Genomic DNA, 25,237 nt, shown 5'->3' with positions numbered 1-25,237 from the left:
CCTGATCTGTGACCTTCTTTATAACCAGAGAACAGTCTGCAGAAAGACTCAGTCTGTCTGATTCAGGTTTGGCTTCTTTAATCTGCCCAAACTCAAAGAGTTCTACTGCTGACGTTTTACTTGAATGACTGAAGAGCCAGGTAGTACTGTTACAGTTATGCTGACCTTGTAACGAGGTGTTACAAGGCAGAGTAACATCATGTCCACGTCCAGCTGTGACAGTTTGAACAGTTTGATGTTGCTCAGTTGTTCCTGTTGAGAAAAAGAGAGAGAAATGTGAAACATCAAATATGTTATGAATATGAGTGTTATGTTTATAATGTGAAGTTTATTTTAAATACAACACAAGTTTAAGATTTAACTTTTGTATTAAAGAGTCAGCTAAAGTTAAAAAGTTAATCATGACTGTTTCAGTTAAAGGAAGAAAAAGAAGCAACACCTGTGATAATAATGCAGTTTATTAATTGAATGTGTTTCTATGTACACTTACCTTTAAACTGAAGCATCAGTATCAGTAATGAAGACATTTGAATGCATGTGAATGCAGCCATCGTGCTTCTCTGTCTCTCTCAGTCTCTGTTCTTGCTCTCAGAGACGAACACAGCGTCAACTTCCTGCTCACTTCCTCACAGTGGCATCACTCTTTTTCTTTTCCTCTGTGTCTGAATTATTTCAGTTTTTAACTTTGGTGTTTCCTTACCTTCCCCCTCTCTCCAAATGTAAATATTAAATAAGTGAAGAACTTTATTTTAACTTTTATATTCAATGTAATTTGCAGACTCTCGTATCACCAAGGACTCTACATCAGTAGAAAATAATCAATAACAGAATAGAGGAACTTAAGGTGTGAAGACCGTTAGATGAGGTAAGTGTTGACATTAATGCAGCTCTTCTGTACATTTGGTTTATTATTAGAAAACAGTTTCCATGGTGATGTCTGTCTGCATACATGAATCATGTGAAGGTTCTGATACTGGTGCAGTCACCACTATTAGCAGCTCTAACAGTGGTGACTGCACCAGTCACAAGGACACAGATGAGAGGTGTTAGTGGTCAGATACCTGTTATTTCTAATTTTTCTCAGTAGTTAAGAGGAAGTGTTTTAGTGAGAATGTGGGTTCAACAGCAACAGTGCTCGAAAAGTTTCATGATGACCGGATGAACTTCTGACACATCTACAAGTGTGTGACTGAACTGTCTTTAAGTTTCACACTTTTTCCCCACATCGCTCATCCTTTAATCCAATTTTTTAATGCAATATGGGTATAATTTGCAATTATATATAAATATATCACAGGAGATATATTTATATGTTATTTAGAAAAGACTGTTTAGAGTTCAGTTCAAACAGAGCTGTTTAAACTAGCAGGGTAAAGATTTAATACTGAAGATGAACAGGAAGTCAGACTGGAGACAATAATAGTTTTTTGTACTGTGGTCTGAGGTTCATGGATCAGATGTGTGTGAGATGCCAAAGAGAGAAAGCGCCGCAAAAGATACAATAAAATCTCAAATACTTTTGACTTTTTTGATTTATTTTCATACCCCCAAATCACAGAAAAATAGTTACAGATAACATTAAAGTTATAATATAGGCCATGTTATGGCCCTGAGCCTCGAAGGGAGCGAGACTGCCTTTTTTTATTCAAGCAAATCCAAACATGCTAGGACTCGTGGATGATTGGTTACTTGGAGACCTGTGCCGGCCCTCTTCTATGCAGACTGAAGTGTGACAGTCCATGCAGGTGATTGGCTACCTGGGGATGCCATGATACTCCAAGAGCCAATAAGTGGCTGATTGTGTCCATCTGCAGTTATAAAAGGCTGAAGAGCCTTCACGCTACAGGGCTGCTGCTGTGCCGTGTCCTCCTCACCCGCCTCTCTTTTTGAACTTTGTTTGTTAAACCCTGTATATGGTTGAACTTAGTTTGATGTGAGTTTTGTGATGCTAGCTTGCCTTAGTTAACCCTTAACTTTTACTTTTTTTTCCTGTGTTAATGCTTTACGTGTTAATTGGTCGCCCAGTGGTCTTTTGAACAGCTCTGTCGGTCATTTGTTTGAAGTTTGCAATAAAACCTTTTATTTTACTCAGTTTTCGTGTGAGGGTTCGTGTATGTTACTCCCCTCCTGTCCCCTAGCAGAGGGGGTGCTAACAACCATAACATCAGTTACTGCAGTGTGGCATGAATAAGGCACGGCGGGACCACGGAGCGACGTTCAGAGCCAACTTTATTTGATTCACGTCACACCACACCACCACCAACCCCTGAGTCCCCGTGTTTTAACACGGCGGGCGTGATTGCGGATGCCGTGCAGGTGCGTCCGCACGGCCCCGCAGACCACGCCCCACCACATGCAGCTCAACAAGAAAGACCAGAGATAAAAATGAGGAATAAAGACTAGCAATCAACTACAAAAGAAGAAATGTAAACAGCAGTGATGAACATGTTTTTCTGATCTTAGTCTTTTACCTTTTGTTGTACACTAAACATCATCAGCCTTAGCTTACAGTTTTTCTCGATTGCTAAAACACATTTCTTGAAACTACGCCTCATATCCTCACAACAGTAAACACAAATCCATAACATCTCACTCAATTTCCCAAACATCCTATTTCCAGGTCAAAATGAAGCTCTACACCCAAAACTATTCACTCCTGCTGAAAAACCAAACTTTGCCCTCAGACATCAAACACAAGCCCTCAAAAACACACACACTACAACAGAGTTTTGCACACTGGTACAATTAATTCAAAACAATAGTTCCAAAACAAATAGGTTGCTTATGGTTCTCCCCTTCAAAACCCTTGTCACATGATAAACACAAAAGACGCAACCAATGTATGTACAGTGGCACATTGTCATTCATGTACTATACAGTACAACACACACCAGAAACATTATCCCACCTCAGCATCTTGTCTTTGGTCTGGGTCAGGCCAGAGAATCTCATCCACATCACAGGCTATATTGGCCCCAGCCAGGCAGCGGGGGTAAAATCCTCTTGCATGCCTGATCCACCCCTGGCATGCATCTACTGATATGTCTAGGCAGGCCTCTTCCATGGCCTGAAGGAGGTGAACACGGACATAAGGTTCTCGGTCATACACTTTCCACCGCCATGCCGAAAATAACTCCTCTATGGAGTTGAGGAAAGGTGAATAGGGTGGAAGGAAGAGACTTACCAGTCTTGGGTGGACTTCAAACCATGTTGTTATTGCTTGCGAGTGATGGAAAGCCACATTGTCCCAGGTAATTACAAAGGTCCTCATGTTTTCACCCTCCTGACCCTGCTCTGGAACCAGGCGCTGGTGGAGATCATTGAGAAAGGCAAGCAAGCGCTCTGTATTATAGGGTCCAACCTGACATCTGTGAAGGAGTAATCCTGCATTTGCAATTGCTGCACACATGGTAATGTTTGCCCCTCTCTGTCCTGGCACATCAACTGTGGCCCTTTTTCCAATTACATTTCGTCCACGTCGACGCCTTTTGGCCAGATTGAATCCTGCCTCATCGATGTCTATGAATTCATGAGGGGCCTGGTTGGCCTCCAATTCCATAACTCTCTGAAACAAAGTTTATGTAAGTCATGTTATTACTGTATACCATACTGTACTGTAACCTAGTATTGTGTAGGTTACCTACTTGCAAAGTGCAAAGCTTATAGAACTGGACATTGGATTGAATATACACTGTACCTGGACATATTGTCGTCGTAGCTCCTTGACCCTCTCACTGTTCCTCTCAAAGGGAACAGTGTAGAGCTGCTTCATCCGCACTCTGTGTTTGGACAATGTCCGCGTAATGGTTGTGAGGCTGATTCTATCGATATTGTCAAATATCTCAAGGTCCGCCACAATTCTAGTTTGAATTTCACGCAGTTTTATTGCATTATTTGCAGTAACCATTTCTACAATGGCAAGCTCCTGATCATTACTGAGGAGCTTTCCTCTTCCCCCAGAGGGTGGAAGACGTTGCATTCTTTAGAAAGACAAAAAATTCAACATATGCATTACTGTATGACCATATTGACATGTCAAGTGAGAATAGAAACAATCCATGTAAAATGCAATACTTACCTGTTGGTTTGTTGAAAGATGCGTATAATGGAGGCAACCGTTGACCGCCTCAAATTGGGCTGCACTCTTTCACCAGCCTCTCTTAGTGAAAGACCATGGTTGATTACATGGTCAATGATAGTGGCACGAATTTCATCACTGACTACTGTTCTTGCAGCCCTTGGAATGCCACCACCACGCATTCTTACACCTCTACCTTGCCCTCTCCTTGGGCCTGCTCTTCTCCCTGGGCCCCTTGCTCTTACTCTTCCTCGACCAGACATTACAGTGTTTGTCTTTTTTTTGTTTCCAAAAACATCACTCCTCAAGGTCTTGCCTTATAAACCCCACTGAGTCTAAGCCAGAATGGAAGAAGCTGTGGTTGGCCCAATTTACCCAACATAAATCAGCTGTGTGTCAATTATTCAATTGTTTGTTTATTATCAGCTGAGATATATTTTTGATATTGATATTGTTTTTGTACTGATATCATTGCAGAAGCAGAGGTTTTTATACTGTATCTACGGTTTGGAATATTGTTTTTGCTATTGTGGGATGTTGTGTGTTAACATTCGTACATACTACAAAAACAGTCCATAATTTTGTTGGGAGGTATAGCTTGACTGTTAAGAAAATGTAAGCATCGTGGAAATGTGTTCACTGACTGCATATTGGGTGAACACGACATGAAATGTGTGAATGGTATGGCCACAACAGACCGATGCTGTGCTAATTGTGTTTAGAGTTTTGCAAATGTGACAACTGTTTGGACAAACGCTTGTTAGCGACTGAAAAAAACTGTAAACGTTACTGTACAAAGCAGTCTTACTGCAAGTACACCTACCTGTTTTCCTCCCTGAAGGTTCTGATGATGGAGGCAACAGTGAAGCGACTCAAATTTGGTTGTACTCGTTGCCCAGCCTCCCTCATAGTCATCCCATGGACAAGGACATGGTCAACTAAAGTGGCTCGAATTTCATCCGAGACTGACTGTCTTCTTGCCCTTGCTCTTCCCCTTCCTTGTCGCCGTCGTTCTCCACCTCCACCTCCTTCACCACGTCCTCCTCCTCCTCCACCTCTCCCTCCTCCTCCACCACCTTCCTGTTGTCCTAGACCACCTCCTCCTCCTCTTCCACCACGTCCTCCTCTTTCACCACGTTCTCCTCTTTCACCATGTCCTCTTCCTCCACCACGTCCTCCTCCACCACGTCCTCCTCTTTCACCATGTCCTCTTCCTCCACCACGTCCTCCTCCTCCACCACGTCCTCCTCTTTCACCATGTCCTCTTCCTCCACCACGTCCTCTTCCTCCACCACGTCCTCCTCCTTCACCATGTCCTCTTCCTCCACCACGTCCTCCTCCTTCACCACGTCCTCTTTCTCCACCACGTCCTCTTCCTTTGCATCTCTTTGGATCCATTGTTTCAAACCTGAATGAGCTGACTTTGGCCCTTTTATCTATCCATCGCAGGTTCTGATTGGTGTGTGCTAAATTTTGACTCCTAGTGTTTCCACCTGGTTAATTGTGTGCTAATTGAGCTCAAGCTATGCTGACTTAAGTTAACATTATTGCATGCTAGTGCTTTCTAAATGACTACATGGTGTAAGCACTGTAAAATGTAGGGATTTGTGTGTAGAGTTTTGCAGTAACAGTTCACCAAATTTGAGTCATGTGTCAAAGCAGGGAATAGTGTTTATAGTTCAGGGAAATGGGTGAGCTTTTTGAACAATAGCGTTACGGTTTTGAAATTTTAGTTTAGAGGTCTGGTTATAGTGTTTAGGCAATCGAGAAAAACTGTAATAACCAGCAAGGAAAGTAGAAAACCAAAAATCTCAAAAATACAGTGTCTCTTTATGTCTGTCTCCACGTTGGGTGAGTGTTGAGTAAAGTGCATATGAGAGCATGAGGGTGGGAATGGATGTCTGTATCTGTGTGTGCCTGTATGTCTGTGTCTATATGTCAGGTCAGGTATCAGACGCCACCTCTCTGGGGACATCTCAGGCCCTCCAAGGTATGGAGGCCTATCTCCCCCACCGCCGGTCACTCTGGCACTCTGGATGTCTGGAGTTTTGATCTCCTCCATACCTGCTTCATGCCCTGGAGGACGGGGCTGTGGCTCCCCACACCCTCTAGCAGATCATTACAGGAAGGAACCTTTTAAATACAAGCGCATCCATGCTCACAGGTGTACACACGGGAGCTCACACACACAAACTACACCCTTTTTGGCTCCTACCTCAAAGCACACTGTGTGCTGTCGATATTACGTGCTGCACAATAATGTAATATATGTATTTTTTGTCTGCTTATTTTGTTGTTTTTTGTTTTTTGCCCTATATCCCCGTCCCTCTTCTCCACTGTTTTATTTCCCTTTCTTTCTCCCATTTCTTTTCCCCAGTCAAGTCTGTCCCATATTTAACAAGTGAAAATAAAATCAAATAGACCATTACGGCAAGGCTGGGTAGGTCCATTTGGTAAAGTAAATCTGTTGGGCATCTTTCTTTGCCTTTAGACAATAATTCTGATGGCAAAAGAGCCAAACGGGACAGGCAAGAAAAAAGAAAAAAAAGAAAACCAAAAATCGTACGAATCCTACTCTCAGAGCTAAATGATAAAATAACCATGTGTAGAGCTCGTGATATTTATCATAAATAAATATGGGATAATTTATTATCTGAAAAAATGCATGTGATGTTTTGTCTTCCAAATATGAAAATAAATCAAAACTTAGATCTTTTAAACATCAGTGGATTATTTTCTGTGATCAGTCGATGTTGAAGTTGTTGATCAGTGAAGTCTGACAGAAGCAGAAGAGTCTCCACTGTTTCATAGTTCACTTTACTGTCATCTTTATCATTATGAACCTGTGGAAAACAGCACAGCACACTTGTCTGTTTACAAATACCAGATGAAGCTTATACATAAGTTCAATGAGGAACATCTGTAATCATTCATCTGCCTGCTTTCCTGGGTGTTTAGCTGCTTGTCTGTAATTCACATCATGACCACTTTTCCATTCTGTCATTCTCAATACTGATGTAATTATTTTCGGCAGATCGTCGCCTCGCCCACCTTCTTCAAGCCAGTCAGCCTCCACTCTGTTTAAATCTGTGCTCTCTGTCATTCTGCCTTTCAGACTCTCATTCATTCAACCCACCTCTTCCCCATCCACACCTCACAGATGTCTGAGTCAGAGCTTCATCCAAGCCTCAGTCTTCATTTTCACCACCACCAGTATCTAGACTACAGCAGCTGCTGTCCTAAATCCTATCAACACTGGGATTCAGTTCTGCCATGATGGGTTATCAGAGTCTAATCGCCAAATACATTAATTTATCTATCTAAATAAATCATGTTCAGTTATTTCAAGTTATTTCTCCTTATTGAAATGTCCAAAACTCTCTTTGCTCTTTAAATACAAAACTTATTTAGGCTTAACTTCAGTTTCCAAGAGTCAGCTAAAGTCAGGAGGTACATCTAGACTGTCTGAGTTAAAGGAAGAATAAGGAAGCAACACTTGTGATAATAATGAATGTGTTTCTATGTACACTTACCTTTAAACTGAAGCATCAGTATCAGTAATGAAGATATCTGAATCCATGTGAATGCAGCCATCGTGCTTCTCTGTCTCTCCCAGTCCCTGTTCTTGATCTCAGAGATGAATACAGCATCAACTTCCTGCTCACTTCCTCATAGTGACATCACTCCTTTTGTCTCGTGTTGCTGAATTCATTATTTCACTTCATAGCTTTTAACCATCCTTAGCTCCATCTCTCTCCCAGTCTACATACAAGATGAACATTATCTTTAAATTTTATCGTTTATATTTAATCTTTTTTGCAGACTCCCCTGTCGTCCCTTTAAACGGACTGTACAACAATGGAAAAATTTGTGATGAACACTAGAAACGGGGAAGTTAAATGTGTGAAGACTGTTAGATGAGGTAAGTGTGGCATTAATGAAGCTATTGTTTACATGTTGACTTATTATTAGAAAACAGTGTTCATGCTGGGTTTTTTCGGGACACATGAAAAGAGGTCAAGATACAAATTCTTCACACACCAGAATTTCAGTCCTAATGTTCGCAAGGAAACAAGATAATATTGCAGCAATGACCACTCCCATTCTCCCATTCTGACCTCCCATTCTAGATACTCTTGGAACCACGTCAGCCCGCAGTCTGACAGCAAAGAGATCTAATGGGGTGATACGGCACTATGAGGTCATTTTTCATTCAGTAGTAGACCCAAAAGCAGACTAAATGGACAGAAAGATGATGACTTTAACAAAACTTTATTGAACACAGTGAAATGAGACAGGTGACATGGAGAACTTAGCAAGAGTCAACTGAGACAGAGAGAAGGTGGTTAAATCCAGAGCTAAGGAGAGGCTACATACCCACGCAGTCACATGGACCTCACAGCACAAGCATACTCCCAAACTACTATAAGAGTGTTTTTTTATTATTATAAAGATTGTTTTGTCAGTTATGTTTTCAAATGTCAAGATGTCAAACAAAGGGAGAACACACGATGGCTCGTGTTCAAACAAAGAAAGTTTGTTCATCAAAAATTTATTAATCAAACAGACATAACATTGTTATCCCCTCCTCCCCCCACAAAAAATACACGTTCAAAGCACCACAGTGGTAGCCCAATATCACACAGAACTGTCACATGATATTAAACAGAAGCTGTAAACTCAGCTCTGCAGTCACTATCAAGCAGCTCATATCAAGTTGTAGATTCAAGCTGCTTTTCATGCTTTTGTCCACAACATGGCGCCAAAGAGCACTGTGTTGAAAATCTTTGAGTAATGAACCCTTGTGTGTAATTCTCATGAAGGCAGATGGTAACAAATGTTTATTTGCCCTTGTTGTCCATCCCAGCAAAAACTAGGAAAAAAGAACAATAACAGTTTGTTATAGCTCAGTCTCCTAATGCGCCCGGAAAAGAAAACAGTTTAGTTATACTACACTTTACTACACAAGGTGTTCAGTACTGGGGTCAGCCTAGTCAAAGATCTAACAAAATACATGTTTCTGATATTTAGTAGTAATATCTCCACAATTAAACCATCATTGTGGGGAGATCACTACTGTCATGGTTTTGAATGAGTTTCTATTAATCCTAAGGTAGTGAAGTGCTATTTTATTGGAGTGTCATGTGTTGGTTTGTGCATTTAATATGTCACCTGACAACAATGCTGTCATTTCCTGTTTCTTTTAAATTAATGATTTAAAAACCTTTTAAATAGATTAAATGAGTACACATCTACTAAACCTCATATCAGTGGACAGAAATCTGTAGATGACACTTACTGAACTAAACTAGAAGCAGCTTCTCTCCAATAAGTTTCAGTCCAACTGTGGCTGTTTCAGGTGTACTCAAAATATCCCCCCCCCCCCCCCCCACACACACACACACACCCTTTAGTACTTTTAGCAGTCACTGAATTTGCATTTACCTGAAGAGAAAGTAATTATGTTCATGTTTCCAGACTAAAATGAACACAAAAGACTGACTGACTCATTAAAAAGCCTTTATTTCCACTGATAAAATGTCCAAAATACAAAGTTCACGAAACGAATAAACAGAGTTCAAAACCAACTGAGTAATCCCAGGCAGGATAAGAGACACTGAGACAAAGACTGAAGGAAAGACTTATAAAGACTTATATGCTTATAAATGAGGGTACCATGATTACAGGAAGTGGATGCAGTTGGATGATGAGATGTAGGTGAAAATAATCAAAAACAATTTGATTAGTAAAACTAAACACAAAGACAATAAAACAGTGAAGTGAGAACCATAACTAAAGGTGGGAACAGACACATGAATGAACTTCGCATAAGAAAATTGGCACAAAAAGCTATGACAGGAAACTCTAAGGGAACAAATTCAACAGTAAAACTGAGACTAAACTATAACAACTACTAAAGTCCAAAATACTCAACATTTTGTTCATAATAATGAATACGGGCATCAAACAAGACACATAATAAATTACTGTAAACTATCATTCAAGATCATATCTACAGTGCACATACAGGTATATTGTCACAAAAAGGCCCGGAGGCCGAGTACCAAAACCAAACCCATGTGCAGAGAACTCAAAGCGGAGGCTGAGGAAAGGTTTTAAAAATTTTATTAACTAGCACAAGGATGATATTTACAATGGCTTAAGGCTTGACAAATGGGGTGTGGGGTCTTGGCTAGGAGAGGGGAATAAAGCAACGTGGCAGGTCCAAGAAAGCAACGGGAGCTGGGCTGGTGATTAGGTACGAGATGGAAGAGAGGAGAGCAGTGTTAAAATCTTAGCCAATGAGGAGTTCTGGAGAGGGTGGGAACTATGAAAATCTTCGTCTTAATGTGCAGGTGGCTGATGTAAGTGTTGAAGGAGAGGGGGTGCGGTCCGGGTGGGTTTGGTGGTGTGTGTCGGCTGTCCTGAGCGGGGAAGGTTCCGTGGTAGTGTAAGGGCAGGAGGGCAGGCAGGTGAACCAGATTTCCAGGATGAGTTGTTCAGCGTTGTGGAATACCCGGGGGCAACTAGAACACAAGATCACAAGTAAGCAAAGCACTTGAGACTTACTGGCATGAAGTGTGAGGCCTGGTTACCAACATAGGGTAGTTGACAAACTGGCGAGGAAGCAGTGTCAGCGAGCAGCTTAAATCTCCAACCTAGTTGCCTGAATCAGCTCCAGGTGAGGGAGGCTGTAGGCCCTGCCCATGGGTGGATACCATGCTGGGACAGCATCATAATTTCTATTTCTATTTATGATCCACTTTAATCTGTGAATACAACCAACGTCCTGATCTGTGACCTTCTTTATAACCAGAGAACAGTCTGCAGAAAGACTCAGTCTGTTAGATTCAGGTTTAACTTCTTTAATCTGCCCACGTTCAAAGAGTGCTACTGAGCTGACTGTATCACTGAAGATTCAAGAACAGTTGGATGTTCCTCAGTTGAGAAAAAAAGAGAAATGTGAAGCATCAAATGTTATGAATATGAGTGTTATGTTTATAATGTGAAGTTTATTTTGAATACAACACATTTAAATTTCAACTTTAGTTTCCAAGAATCACCTAAAGTCAAAAAGTTAAAAGCACATCCTCACTGCCTGTCTCTGTCTCTGTCTCTGTTCTTGCTCTCACGTTCACAAATGACACAGTCTCAGAGACGAAAGACTCTGGAAAGACTCATCCTGGACCAGCTCCGACCCATAGTCAGGCCACATCAGGATCCCCTTCAGTTTGCTTATCAGCCCCGCCTTGGATCTGAGGACGCCATCAACTACTTGCTCAATTGTGTCTACACCCATCTGGACCAGCCGGCGAGCACTGTGAGGGTCACGTTTTTTGACTTTTCCAGTGGATTCAACACCATCAGGCCAACCCTCCTGGATGATAAGCTAACAGCGATGCAGATAGATGCCTCTGGATTGTTGATTACCTGACAGGAAGACCACAATATGTGCGTCTCCCACATTGTGTGTCTGACAAGGTCATCAGCAACACAGGGGCACCACAAGGGACTGTACTCTACCCCTTCCTCTTCACCCTCTACACCACAGACTTCAGCCACTGCACAGAGACCTGCCATCTTCAGAAGTTTTCTGATGACTCTGTGGTTGTTGGATGCATCAGCAAGGATGATGAGACAGAGTACCGGGCTGTGGTCGATTCCTTTGTCACGTGGTGTGAGCAGAATCATCTGCAGCTTAACGTGGCAAAGACCAAGGAACTGATCATGGATTTTAGGAAGACTAGGTAACCCTTGACCCCTGTTTCAATCCAGGGGGTCGATGTGGACATTGTGGAGGACTATAAATACCTTGGAGTACACATAGACAATAAACTGGACTAGGTTTAAAACACCATTGCACTTTACAGGAAGGGCCAGAGTCGTCTCTATTTTCTGAGGCAGCTGAGGTCCTACAACATTTGTCGGACAATGCTCAGTGCCATCCTCTATGCTGTTGCACGCTGGGGCATCAGGTGACGGGTCACAGATGCCAACAGACTCAATAAACTGACCAGCAAGGCCAGTAATGTTGTGGAGATGAAGCTGGAATCCCCCAACAATAGAATAGAGGAAGTTAAACGTGTGAAGACTGTTAGTGAGATAAGTCGTTGCATAAATCCAAGTCTCCTGTATGTTTGGTTTATTATTAGAAAACAGGTTCATGATGATGTTTTCCTGCACACATAAAAAGAGATCAAGATTCAATCTCAGAATTTGATTTAACTGTTCACAATGAAACAGTAATACTGCAGCAGTGACTGCTGATAAGAGCACTAAATGAGATGTGTTAGTAGCTTGAGACCTGTTGGTTCCTCGTTGAACTCTAAAGTCTTTTATTTTTTGTTGATGTTGTTTTCTGAGAAGTGAAGCAGAAGTGCTTTGGTGAGAATGTGGGTACAGCAGCAGCAGAGCTCTGGAGGTTTCATGATGACCAGATGAACCTCTGACAGATGGTTAAGACACTGATGAGCGTGAGAATATACTATGTTGAGGTTTCACACATTTCGACATATATTAGATCATTTTATCTTGTTTTTAATGCTGTCTGAGTATAATTTCCAATCATATAACAGCTGAAATGTAAGGAGAGCCATTCATGCATTATTTAGAAAAGGGTTAGTACAAACAAAACTGTTCAAACCATTAATTAAATATTTAAAATTGAAGATGAAAGAACAGGAAGGATAACTGGAGAGAACACTAAATGCTTGCTGATACTGTGCTCTGAGGTCTCAGACAGGCCGCAAAAAATAAAATAAAAAAAACATACTATGTAATAAAACATCAGTTACTGTCACTGATGTCCTCTCCCAGCTCAATAACTAAGATAGAGCAGATATTTTCCATCATAAAAGATAAAATAGGGTATGTGCAGCACATGTCACCAGTGCTAGCATTTAGGAAAAAGATAAGATAACCTTTATTAGTCCCACGCGTGGGAAATTTATTTTGTTACAGCAGTGGACAGTGCAAAGTTACATAGAAAAATTAGAAGAAAAAGAACCCACTGGAATAAGATATCAATAAGATACTGTGCAGAACTGTACATAGTAGAATAAAATAAAATAAAATAAAATACTACATACAATAGAATAAAATAGAATACAAATGCTAAATACAATTGAGTATAATACAACGATGCCAGGAAAGAGTACTGCACAAAAACAACCAACAAAACCCATTAAATGTATGGGTGGTCCCATTGAACCTTTTCTTTCCTGTCTCTTTTTTTGTATGTATTTTTTGTGAAGGGGAAGTGGTTTGGTGAGGATATGCAGAGCTGTGCAGGTTTAACCCTCTAATGCTGACCACATGCATATCATGCACTTCTTCTTTCTGTGAACTTCTCATGAAGACAGCTGGTGACAAATGTCTGTTTGCTGTTATTTTTTCTTGAATTTACTGTCCTTAAGAATTTAAGAAAAGAACCATAAAGTTTGGTGTACAATCAGCGATTAATCATAAATTAAAAATCAGAAAAGAAAACAGTTTACTTATACTTCACACTTACTGCTTACTACTAAATGTCAGCCTAATGAAAAGTCTAACATTTACACAGTTCTGTTTTTAGTGCAAATTGCTCCAGAATTAAACAGTTGTAGGGAGATCGCTACTGTGATAGTTTTTAATGTTAATCTTAGTGCAGTGTTTCATTAATGTATTTATATGAACATGCAGAATATTTTCATTTATCTAACACTGTCATATGTGAGTCTGAATATTTGCTGTCACCTGCTAACCATGCTGTTCCATCACATACTTTGTCTGTGCATAGACCAAAGTGTACTTTAACCCATACATTTATTTCACTATATTGACTCCAATAATCACAGGATATCATTGAAAGCACTGCTGCAGTGTTGGTGTATTTATAGCAAAAAGTTTAGCATGCATTAAAAAGCTCAGATTCTTCTTACTGTACCATGAAGGTGGAAAGCAGGTCAGCACGGCATAGTAAGACACATCACCAGAGCCCTGAAATACTAACTACTATTTAAGGATTCTGGTTAACACAAACTAGGCATGTGCAATCAGACATGTTATTTTCACTAGTACACTATTTGTAACTTTGTGTTTTGTGTTGGTTTAGTTTTTTGTTTACTTGTTTTTATATTCTACTTAAAAACGGTTTTGTAAATGACCTAAATCGATTTAAGAAACCTTAAGGTGAATTTTAATGTAATAATATTCATCGTAATAATGTTCACCTTGTTCAAAGTAATCCACTGAATCTATGAGCACATGCAGTGGTATGAAAAAGTAATCCTGCAGTCTTTGTATTCTCAAGTAAACATAATCACATAACTTGATGTTTGACTAATCTATCTATCTATCTATCTATCTATCTATCTATCTATCTATCTATCTATCTATCTATCTATCTATCTATCTATCTATCTATCTATCTATCTATCTATCTATCTAGTTAAAAAACTTAGCGTGAGTAACATCCTATTTCTTTGGGTAATTGATGGTGGAGTAGAGGTTGTTGGGATCAGGGGAAATTCCAGCAGGTGAAGAGGAAGCTTTCACAGTGCTGTAGGTCACAGTGTCACCATCATCATCATCATGATCACCACGGGACTTTAAGAAAATAATACAAAAATGTCTTAAAGACATAACCTGACAGGAGCTTTGAAAATGGTGAAGTTATTACTAACACCATCTGTATGAATATCAAATTCTTACCCTGGATTTATTCTTGGACTTCTTGGTGAAACTGATGGAGACGTAGGAAACACCATCATCAGCATCAGCCTGCACAGTGAATACAACACAATGACTGCTCAGTAATATGTGGATTTATAATGAGTCTGTTTCACATCTGTTTAAGTTCAGCATCAGGTCCTCATCACATCACAGTTTCTGCTCTTCTCTGTTGAAACTAACTTTGTACTGGGAGTAGTGTGTGATCTCACCATGTCCTGACTGGATCCTGGACCAGACTGAGTATCTGCAGGGTTTAAGCTCAGTCCCTGAAAAAATACAGTTTTATTTTTAAAATCGGCTCAGTGTAAACAACAAATTTAATCTAAAGAATATTTAATCAATGAATTCAATGTATTTCTCAGTCCTTGTTTCTTCCTTTGAACCTTTGAACCTTTATGTCACTGAACTTATCGTTGAAAATCATTTCACTAGCTGGGCCCACGCCCTCATTTTAGGTTTGACAGCGTTTTAGTGGTTTGGGGAAGGCCTCAAAGGGGACTGGCGGTGGCTGCCAGGGCTGGCAGATCCCAATGTACGAAACAGAAGTAAAGAAGTTAAAGAATTGAAAAGGGGAGGGACGGTGGGGCACGTAAATGAGAACGAGCAGCCTGTAGAACTGGGGGAACCCATATATATACATGAGAACCAGAAGGAGCATGTTGGGAGGCATGGTCCCACTCCTGAAATACCAATATTTAATCTCCAATTATAGGCTCAGTCTGGTATGAAACTATAGAGTTAATAGATGATGATATAGATGACATGGCTGAATTTGAACTCACCGTGTTGTTGCCACATTGTGTTTTAGTTTCTGAAAAGAGAAAAAAAGATGAGTTTACTTATGAGTCAACTTATCATAAACTTTAATCTGTGAATGTTTTCACCTTTAATTTTCTTCCATCTGATGATCACCACAACAATGATTAACAGTGTTACTAAACCCACAGGAATGATGATAAACTCTGACCAAACTGGAGAGATTATTAAACATGTTAAACATTGAATTTTTCCACACATAGTAAACTTGTTGTCTAAGAACCTGACAACCAAAAAGAGGGATTCAGTTTCTACCTCCTGATGTCTTTACTTCCTCTCTTGTTGTCCATATGTTTGTTATTTTCATGGCTACTTTAATTGTTGATGTTGTGGATTTTGTTGTCGATGATGTTTTTGACACTGACAGTAAGAAAAGACTTGAAAGTAAGTGAACAACAACAGAGAGGAAACAGTGGTGAGATGTTTAACAGTCTAACAAGTCTCATTTTTGATGATGCCTCATGTCTGAGGATATGTTCTCTTTATCTTCATACAGACACTCAACTGTGAGTCTACAGTGTTCATATGTCAACACAGAGCTGTTCAAGATGCTTTATCATTGTTCTCATGTACACACACTGGTGAAGATGGAGATATTGTAAGAGAAAAGCAACAATAGAAAAATGAACTTCATCACTGTGATCATAATTATTGTGGTGTTTCAGTTTGTTGTTCTAACAGGACAGTTTGAGCTGAAAACATTAAGATGTAAATACTCACTGTTAATAAAAGACAGATCAATCTCAAAGTCTGGACCTTCTTGTGATCCTGTTGCTGTTTTGAACTGTCTGCAGGTAAAACGACCAACATCCTGATCTGTGACCTTCTTTATAACCAGAGAACAGTTTGCAGAAACACTCAGTCTGTCTGATTCAGGTTTGGCTTCTTTAATCTGCCCAAGTTCAAAGACTGTTACTGCTGGTGTTTTAGTTGAGTTACTGAAGATCCAGGTAGTACTGTTACAGTTATGCTGACCTTGTATCACATTTTTACAAGGCAGAGTAACATCATGTCCACGTCCAGCAGTGACAGTTTGATTTTGCTCAGTTGTTCCTGTTGAGAAAAAGAGAGAGAGAGAGATGTGAAACATCAAATATGTTATGAATATGAGTGTTATGTTTATAACGTGAAGTTTATTTTAAATACAACACAAGTTTCAACTTTAGTTTCCAAGAATCAGCTCAAGTCAAAAAGTTAATCATGACTGTTAAAGGAAGAATAAATAACACTTGTGATAATAATGCAGTTTGTTAATTGAATGTGTTTCTATGTACACTTACCTTTAAACTGAAGCATCACCATCAGTAATGAAGACATTTGAATCCATGTGAATGCAGCCATCGTGCTTCTCTGTCTCTCTCAGTCTCTGTTCTTGCTCTCAGAGATGAACACAGCGTCAACTTCCTGCTCACTTCCTCATAGTGACATCACTCCTTTACTCTCCTCTTACTGAATCTGTATGATACAGATCTGAACTCATCTGTATCTGTCTCTCTGTCTTAATGTAGATATCAAATTTGCTGAATCCTTTTTAACATTTAATAACTTTTGTTTTTAATCTCTTTTGCAAACTCCCCTGTTTTTCCTTTAAAGGACTGTTCAACAGTTTAAACTGTCTTGATCATTAAAAGAACACAGGAAGTTAAATGTGTGAAGACTGTTAGATGAGGTGAGTGTTTACATTAACGCAGCTCTTCTGTACATTGTGTTTCTTATTAGAAAATAGGTTTATGATGATGTTTGTCTGCACACATGAAATAGGGTGAAGACTCAAATTATTTACACACTAGAATCTGAGTCTTAATGATTGCAATGAAACATGCTAACACTGCCACAGTGAGCGCTGTTAGCAGCTTGATAAGAACACAGATCAGATGTGTTAGTGGTCTGAGACCTGTTTGTTCCTCTTTGAACCTCTGAAGTCATTCATTCTGAGAAGTGAAGGGGAAGTGTTTGGTGAGAATGTGGGTACAACAGCAGCAGAGCTCTGGAGGTTTCATGATGACCAGATGAACCTCTGACAGATAAATGGTTAACACATCGATGAACGTGACACTAAACTGTCTTTAGGATTCACAGCAGTTTCTACACACAGCAGGTCCATATTATTTTTTTAATGTTGTGTAAGTATAATTCAGAAGAATAATATTAACAATGAAAGCAGATGTTTGCACATGTTTGGAAATGTTATAATACAAGTTCAGTACAAACAGAGCTGTTCGAACCAGCAGAGTAAAAGTTTAATACTGAATATGGAAGAAGAGGAAGTCAAACTGGAGACAATAACAGACGGTAGATTGTACTGTTGTTAGAGTTTGTATTGTTGATTGTCATTTATGCTTAGAAATATTTAACCATAGATGCTTAGAGGTGTATAATCAATTGTGTAGTGATAAGTTGTGTGATCTTTAACAGGCTACAGAGGCTTGGTGTGCATTCCACACTAGAATGCACACCTACATCCTGGGAGCACGGGAAGAGGTCGCATCTTGTTTTAATTGTTTTATGGTAGGATTAACGTAGCTACGTCTGTTCTAGTCTAAGTGCTTTTCTGTTTAGATGAACTGCTGGACTTCCTCACCGGGGGGGGTCTAGTCTACCCTCTTCCTGACCAAGGATGTTTGACCCTTTGATCAGCAACACACACACACACACACACACACACACAGGCAAGGTACTCTTTGTTTGTATGTAGACGTCGGTATGTTAATGAACCTATGCATATTCATGTAACCTCAATAAAAGGACAGTGTATGGGAGGACGGACGAGAGCTACTGGGGTCAAGCGAAGGAACGGCGTTTGTCTGGTTCTCTCCCGTGCACGAGTACCATGAAGAAGTTTGCCTACTTGCGTCTTGCTTGCAGTGTAATTATATTGTCTTAACGTTCCAGCGAATAGGTTTATGCTACAAACCTAACAACTGTGGTCTGTGGTGGAGGGATCAGGTGTGTGTGAGGTGTGAGATGGAGAGAGTTTAAAAACACACAAAGTTGTCCACAAACATATTTACATTTATTCTTATTATCGTGCAGCAAAAAAGCAAAAAGTTTTAATTTGGATCATTAGATCTGTTACTGTTATTAAATCCCATTAAAATTAACCTCAGGAATAAAAATAAAGTATGAAGACTAACAATCAAATAACACAAAATTTAAACAGCAATGAATAAGCTGTCAATTTTAACTCAGTGGGTAACCTTTAATAAAAATCATCAACAGCAAATTTAAACAAACAAAAGATTCAGTTTATCATAATTAAATAAAGGATAAATAATTGTTGTACGGTATTTTACTTGTTAGATCAATCTAAATGTACATGAAAAAGTTTTTAGCTAAATATGAGATAAAATCAAAATGTAATTTTTGTTTCCTTTATTTAAACCTGTCTTGTCCAACAGCATTCACAATCAGAAACATGATCTGAATGCTCTGTTGTACCAACACATTTGCTTGCCAGGAGCTATATGAATTTTGTATAGGTTTCTTATCTTAGTCTTTCTTTTTATTCTACTTGATTTATTCATTTTCATTGTTATTCACATTAACTTATGTGTAATTGATCAATACCAGAGCTGACAGGTAGGGAGAGGTAAGAATGGGTAGAGAGGAGAAAGGGAAAAAAGAAAAACAGAGAAAAATTGAGAGAAGACAAAACCAAAAGGACACAGCACACATAGCTCAACTCAGCAGATCACCACCTGTTGCACCTGTAAGAAAAACATACAAAAAACAAACAGCACCTCAGAAAAATGCACAATCTTGCATGTCTGTGTTTATATGAAAGAGAAACACACAGTTTAGTTGGGCCCTCCACCCCAAGACTACTGCAGACCCAAGCCCACACGTCCAGATGACAACCGTGTGCTGACACAAGTAGAAGGAGAAATGAATGACAAGGGAGGCCCAGAAAGAGCTCCCATGGTGAACGTTTAAGAGCCAGAACCATCCAAGCATGAGCTCAGGACTGTTCTCATGGGCAATGACCAGAAGGGAGTGGAAGGGAGGAGCAACCCTCACCTTCTATAACCATGTCCCACAGTGGTCAAGGCTCAGCAAGTCTCAGACAAAGACCCAGTCACACACACAGACACACAGTGTTTTCAACAGCAATGGGCTAATTTATGTGATGAGATGATGTTTGAGTTGTTGATCAGTGGAGTCTGACAGAAGCAGAAGAGTCTCCAATATTTTCATAGTTCACTCCATCTTCACCCTCATCATTATGCTCCTGTGGAAAACAACACAACACACTTTAGATTCTCTCTGATATTGTCACGTCTGATGAGGCAGATGGCCTGAAGAGGAGAGAACGTGGACCCAAATGCAGACACAGAGATGCAGGAGAATGTTTAACAAAAAGCGAGCCTTTATTGTGGGCTGCAAAAAACACCAAAACAAAAGGCGATCAGAGACTGTGAAAAACTAACTAAAACCTGAACTGGGAAAAACTAGAAATAAATATAAAGAATCTAAACCTGAGAATAAAGCCTGAATATGAAACATGAAAATCTGAGACGAGGGCCAATGAAAACAGAAATAGCAGAAGGAGAAACACAGACGACCCAGCAACAAACAGAAGAACACAAAGGTAACGAAGGAATGAGACACAGGAGGAAAACACAGCTGGAGAAACCACACGCAACGAGACCCGGAAGAAGGAAAACGGAATAAACTAAGACGGCACACAAGACTGTCAAAGTCAAACAAGAAGACACAGACTTTACACTGAAACAAGGAGACACGACTGACAGGGGACACAAAGGACACATGGATCACAGGAAGAGCGCAGAAACCAAGAGACTAAAAATTGGAAATAATAATGAAAACAAAGACTATTAATGATTCAAAACACAAAACACTGGGTCCCCCCCACAGGACCGTGACAGATATTCATACTTTGTGATATTATTTTGCTCATTTGTCTGATGTTTTCACTCTCGTGATTTTTTTTAGATTCCTTATGATTACAGTTAAGTTTCAGTTGAACATGGTCAGCACAGTATATTCTTATCTTTCATTATTTTCTATCTTTGTATATCAACCGTGTCAAACAGGAACAGATACCACAAAGATATTTTGCTCTATAAAGTTAGAGAGGACTATTGAGTGTTCAAACTCACAGTGGTTTTCTCCAACTGTGTTTTGCTTACTGAAAAGACAAAATAATTAAAACAAGAGTACAGTAAACAGTTAAACTCAAAGCTTTTTGTGTAAAAGTCTCATCTGTGAATTTTCTCACCGTTACATTTTATCCACATGTTGACTGTAACAGCAGATATTAAGAGAGCTGCTAAACCCACAGACACGATGATGCATCTCAACAAACACAGAAAATCTGAAAAGACAGAAACAATTTTGATCACCACAACAGTTATTAAGAGCACCGCTAAACCCACAGAAATGATGATAAACCCTGAGGGAACTGGAGAGATTATTAAAACATGATAAACATGAACATGAATTTCTCAATACATAGAGCCAAGTCTCACTCTGACACCCACACTTTAAAAGAAGAGAGATTCAGTCTCTACCTCCTGATTGACTATTTGATGGTGCTGTCAGTGTCCCCTCTGATGGTTTTATTTCATCTTTTCTTGTCCACATGTTTGTTATTGTTGATGTTAATTTAATTGGTGATTTTGCTGATTTTGTCGTTTTCACATCTTCACCTAAAGAAAAACAATAACAACATTAAAGACACTGACAGTAAGAAGAGACTTGAAAGTAAGTGAACAACAACAGAGAGGAAACAGTGGTGAGATGTTTAACAGTCTAACAAGTCTCATTTTTGATGATGTCTGAGGATATGTTCTCTTTATCTTCATACAGACACTCAACTGTGAGTCTACAGTGTTCATATGTCAACACAGAGCTGTTCAAGATGCTTTATCTGTCACGGTTTGCCGGGGCAAGCCGTGTGAATAATAATGGATCCAAACTGCAGGCTGCAGAATACGAACGTGACTTGCAGGGAGAATGACCAGAGAATCAACACAGAAGGGTGGAAGGGAAATAACACAGACGAATCAGCAATTACTATGACAGAAGACACAACTTAAATACACTCAGAGAACACAGGGAGATTACATACAGGTGGGAACACAGCTGGGAGTGATTAACATGACGAGACTAGGGAGGCAAACTGAAAACACTCACATAAGACACAGACCTTCACAATAAAACAGGAACTCACACAAGAAAAGACACAAACTAAGAAACACGGACTAGATACAGTAACACACGGGCAGAACAGAACAACAACAACAACAACAATCTTTATTTATAGAGCACATTTAAAAGCCAAGGGCATGCCAAAGTGCTTTACATAAAAGAATAAAAGAATAAAACAATTAACATTATAACATCAGAGTCATATAAGTGTGGAATTATGTTCACAGGTAAAAACCACTAATAAGAGTAAACTATAGCACATAGCTATAGCAAAGTAAAGCTGTACCATCAAACACAGTGATAGAGAACATAGACAACGCAAGACAAACAGAAAAATTAATAGAATAACTCACTGCAAACAAGGCCAGGATTTAACTGGTAGAAAAAGCAAGTTCAAACAGGTAAGTTTTAAGCCGTGATTTAAAAGATTGAATAGAATCAGACGCCCGGATGCCAATCGGGAGATTGTTCCACAGCTCAGGTGCAGCTAGAGCAAACGCTCGATCACCTCTAGACTTCAAACGAGATCTGGGCTGAACCAACAATAACTGTGAGGATGATCTTAAAGCCCTCGCAGGAGCATATGAGTTTAAGAGTTCCTTAAGATAGCTTGGTCCTGTGTTATTAGTAATTTTAAAAGTAAGCAACAGAATTTTAAATTGAATACGAAATTTCACAGGCAACCAGTGCAGATCAGCAAGGACGGGAGTGATGTGAGCAAACTTCTTAGTTTTAGTTAGAATGCGTGCAGCGGCATTCTGGACTGTCTGTAATCTATGTAGAAGGGTAGAGTGGAGACCAAAATAAAGTGAATTACAATAATCTAGCCTTGACGTTACAAAGGCATGGATGAGCTTTTCCAGGTCATTGTGCGGGATATAGTGTTTGGCCTTAGAAATAAGGCGAAGTTGGTAAAAACTGGATCTGACGACAGCAGACACGTGTTTATCAAGTTTAAATGAGCTATCAAGTAGCACACCCAGATTCCTAACAGTGTCAGAGAAAGAGCTAGTGAGAAAACCAAAGGCATCACGAAGTTTGGCACGGAGAGCTTCACTACCAAAGATCACAATTTCAGTTTTCTTATCATTAAGGATAAGAGTATTTGCCAGAAGCCATTGCTTGACCTCACACATGCACTCTCGAAAGCTACTCAAGGACAGAGCTAGATCATCATTTAACTCAAAATAGATCTGGATGTCATCGGCATAATAATGAAAAGCAATGTGGTATTTCTCAAAGATAGCACTTAAAGGAAGCATATATAATGAGAACAGGGTAGGGCCTAACACAGATCCCTGGGGGACACCACAGCAAACAGGTACAGCGGAAGAAGACGAGGTGGCCAAGTGAACCGAAGAGAGCCGATTGGAGAGGTAAGATTTAAACCAATCCAAGGCAGCGCCCTTGATGCCTACAGTGTGCTCTAGTCGGCCAACAGAGTAAACACTAACCAGAGAATTAACAGAACCACAATCACGAAGAGAAAACACAAAACGCTGGGTCAAAAGGACCCAGGATCATGACATTATCATTGTTCTCATGTACACACACTGGTGAAGATGGAGATATTGTAAGAGAAAAGCAACAATAGAAAAATGAACTTCATCACTGTGATCATAATTATTGTGGTGTTTCAGTTTGTTGTTCTAACAGGACAGTTTGAGCTGAAAACATTAAGATGTAAATACTCACTGTTAATAACAGACAGATCAATCATAAAGTCTGGACCTTCTTGTGATCCTGTTGCTGTTTTGTACTGTCTGCAGGTAAAACGACCAACATCCTGATCTGTGACCTTCTTTATAACCAGAGAACAGTTTGCAGAAAGACTCAGTCTGTCTGATTCAGGTTTGGCTTCTTTAATCTGCCCAAACTCAAAGAGTGATACTGTGGTGCTTGAATCACTGAAGATCCAGGTAGTAGTGATACAGTTATGCTGACCTTGTATCACATTTTTACAAGGCACAGTAACATCATGTCCACGTCCAGCTGTGACAGTTTGATTTTGTCCAGGTGTTGAGAAAAAGAGAGAGAGAGAAATGTGAAACATCAAATATGTTATGAATATGAGTGTTATGTTTATAACGTGAAGTTTATTTTAAATACAACACAAGTTTCAACTTTAGTTTCCAAGAATCAGCTAAAGTCAAAAAGTTAATCATGACTGTCTCAGTTAAAGGAAGAATAAATAACACTTGTGATAATAATGCAGTTTATTAATTGAATGTGTTTCTATGTACACTTACCTTTAAACTGAAGCATCAGCATCAGTAATGAAGACATTTGAATCCATGTGAATGCAGCCATCGTGCTTCTCTGTCTCTCTCAGTCTCTGTTCTTGCTCTCAGAGATGAACACAGCATCAACTTCCTGCTCACTTCCTCATAGTGACATCACTCCTTTTCTCTCCTCTTGCTGAATTATTTCAGTTCATAGATTTTAAGCATCCTCACCTCTCTCTCAATATGAAAGAAGTAAAAACCTTTTAAATATTTAAATATTCGTATTTTAATCCATTTTGCAAACTCACTTATAGTGCCTTTAATGGACTGTGCAACAATGGAAAATGATCAATAATGGAATAGAAGAAGTCAAATGTGTGAAAATAATTAGTTGAGATGTGTCTATTTTTGCAGCTTTTGTTGACGGTTTATTGTTTAAAATTGTGTTTATGGTGGTTCTTGTCCACATGTGAAAGAGATCAAAACTCTTCACACTATTGCAGATAATTTTGTATTATTTTTTCATTTTAATAAAATTTGAAATCATATGGTAGGAACACCCTGCAATAGACTGGCAACATATTTATTAACATACAGTACAGTACACAGAGAGAAGTAGTTACAGAAAATATTGTAATTGTAATAAGGAGCATAACATGCTCCATATTACTGTCTGTAATTATCTTTTGAACTGAGCTCAAACCTCAAGAAGTACAAAAGAGGAGAGATAAAAATTCAAATACACAGATGACACAATTAAAACAACCAGTGATTTTGATCTGTCTGTTGCATTTAATTGTAATAGTAAAAATCTGAAACTGCATCTTTAAGAAAAATGAAGAAAAAAAAGTGTGAGTCTTAATCCGTGCTCACCTATTCTCAATGCAGCTGTAGTTTCATAATAATTTCAGTTTGCAGCATTCAATTTTTGGAACCAAGCTCAATTTTCTTCCAAGATTTTTGGGACCAGATAAAAAGATGTGACCACTGACCACTAATGCATTTGACAACAAGTGCGCTCGAAGCTCAATATCAAAGAAGTAAATTATCAAAGAAGTAAGTGACTGAGACAGGACTCATTGCTAACACATACTTAGATCACGCCTGATTCTTCTGGCTTTACTACGGCACAAGACACTTTAACACCCCACACACACAATGTACATTCTCATATTTTGAACTGTAAATTTCCACATTGTTTTATTTTATTTTTTTTATATAATGTATATAATTC

At 39.3% G+C, this 25,237-nt stretch overlaps 1 protein-coding gene and 1 long non-coding RNA gene across 2 annotated transcripts; both read right to left on the bottom strand.

The window, feature by feature from the left end:
• Positions 1–14,922: 14,922 nt before the first annotated feature.
• LOC309689815 (uncharacterized protein) lies at positions 14,923–16,952 on the bottom strand (the record flags this gene model as incomplete). The annotated part of the gene is made up of 4 exons (XM_082506478.1): positions 16,888–16,952; positions 16,328–16,660; positions 15,574–15,602; positions 14,923–15,057 (listed from the first exon to the last, which is right to left on the bottom strand). The coding sequence occupies exons 1-4, from the start codon at positions 16,946–16,948 to the stop codon at positions 14,923–14,925; spliced, it is 558 nt and encodes a 185-aa protein (XP_082362604.1). The 5' UTR covers positions 16,949–16,952.
• Positions 16,953–18,817: 1,865 nt separating this feature from the next.
• Positions 18,818–21,736, bottom strand: LOC309688533. The gene is made up of 4 exons (XR_014271111.1): positions 21,446–21,736; positions 21,139–21,276; positions 20,847–20,942; positions 18,818–19,835 (listed from the first exon to the last, which is right to left on the bottom strand). It is a non-coding gene; the product is annotated as an uncharacterized lncRNA (long non-coding RNA).
• Between the last annotated feature and the right edge of the window lie 3,501 nt (positions 21,737–25,237).

Source organism: Aulonocara stuartgranti (genome assembly GCF_965226115.1).
Source record: "Aulonocara stuartgranti genome assembly, chromosome: 15".
Lineage (NCBI taxonomy): Eukaryota > Metazoa > Chordata > Actinopteri > Cichliformes > Cichlidae > Aulonocara > Aulonocara stuartgranti.
Note: the sequence above shows the minus strand (reverse complement) of the source record. Positions and strands in the feature narration are given on the sequence as shown.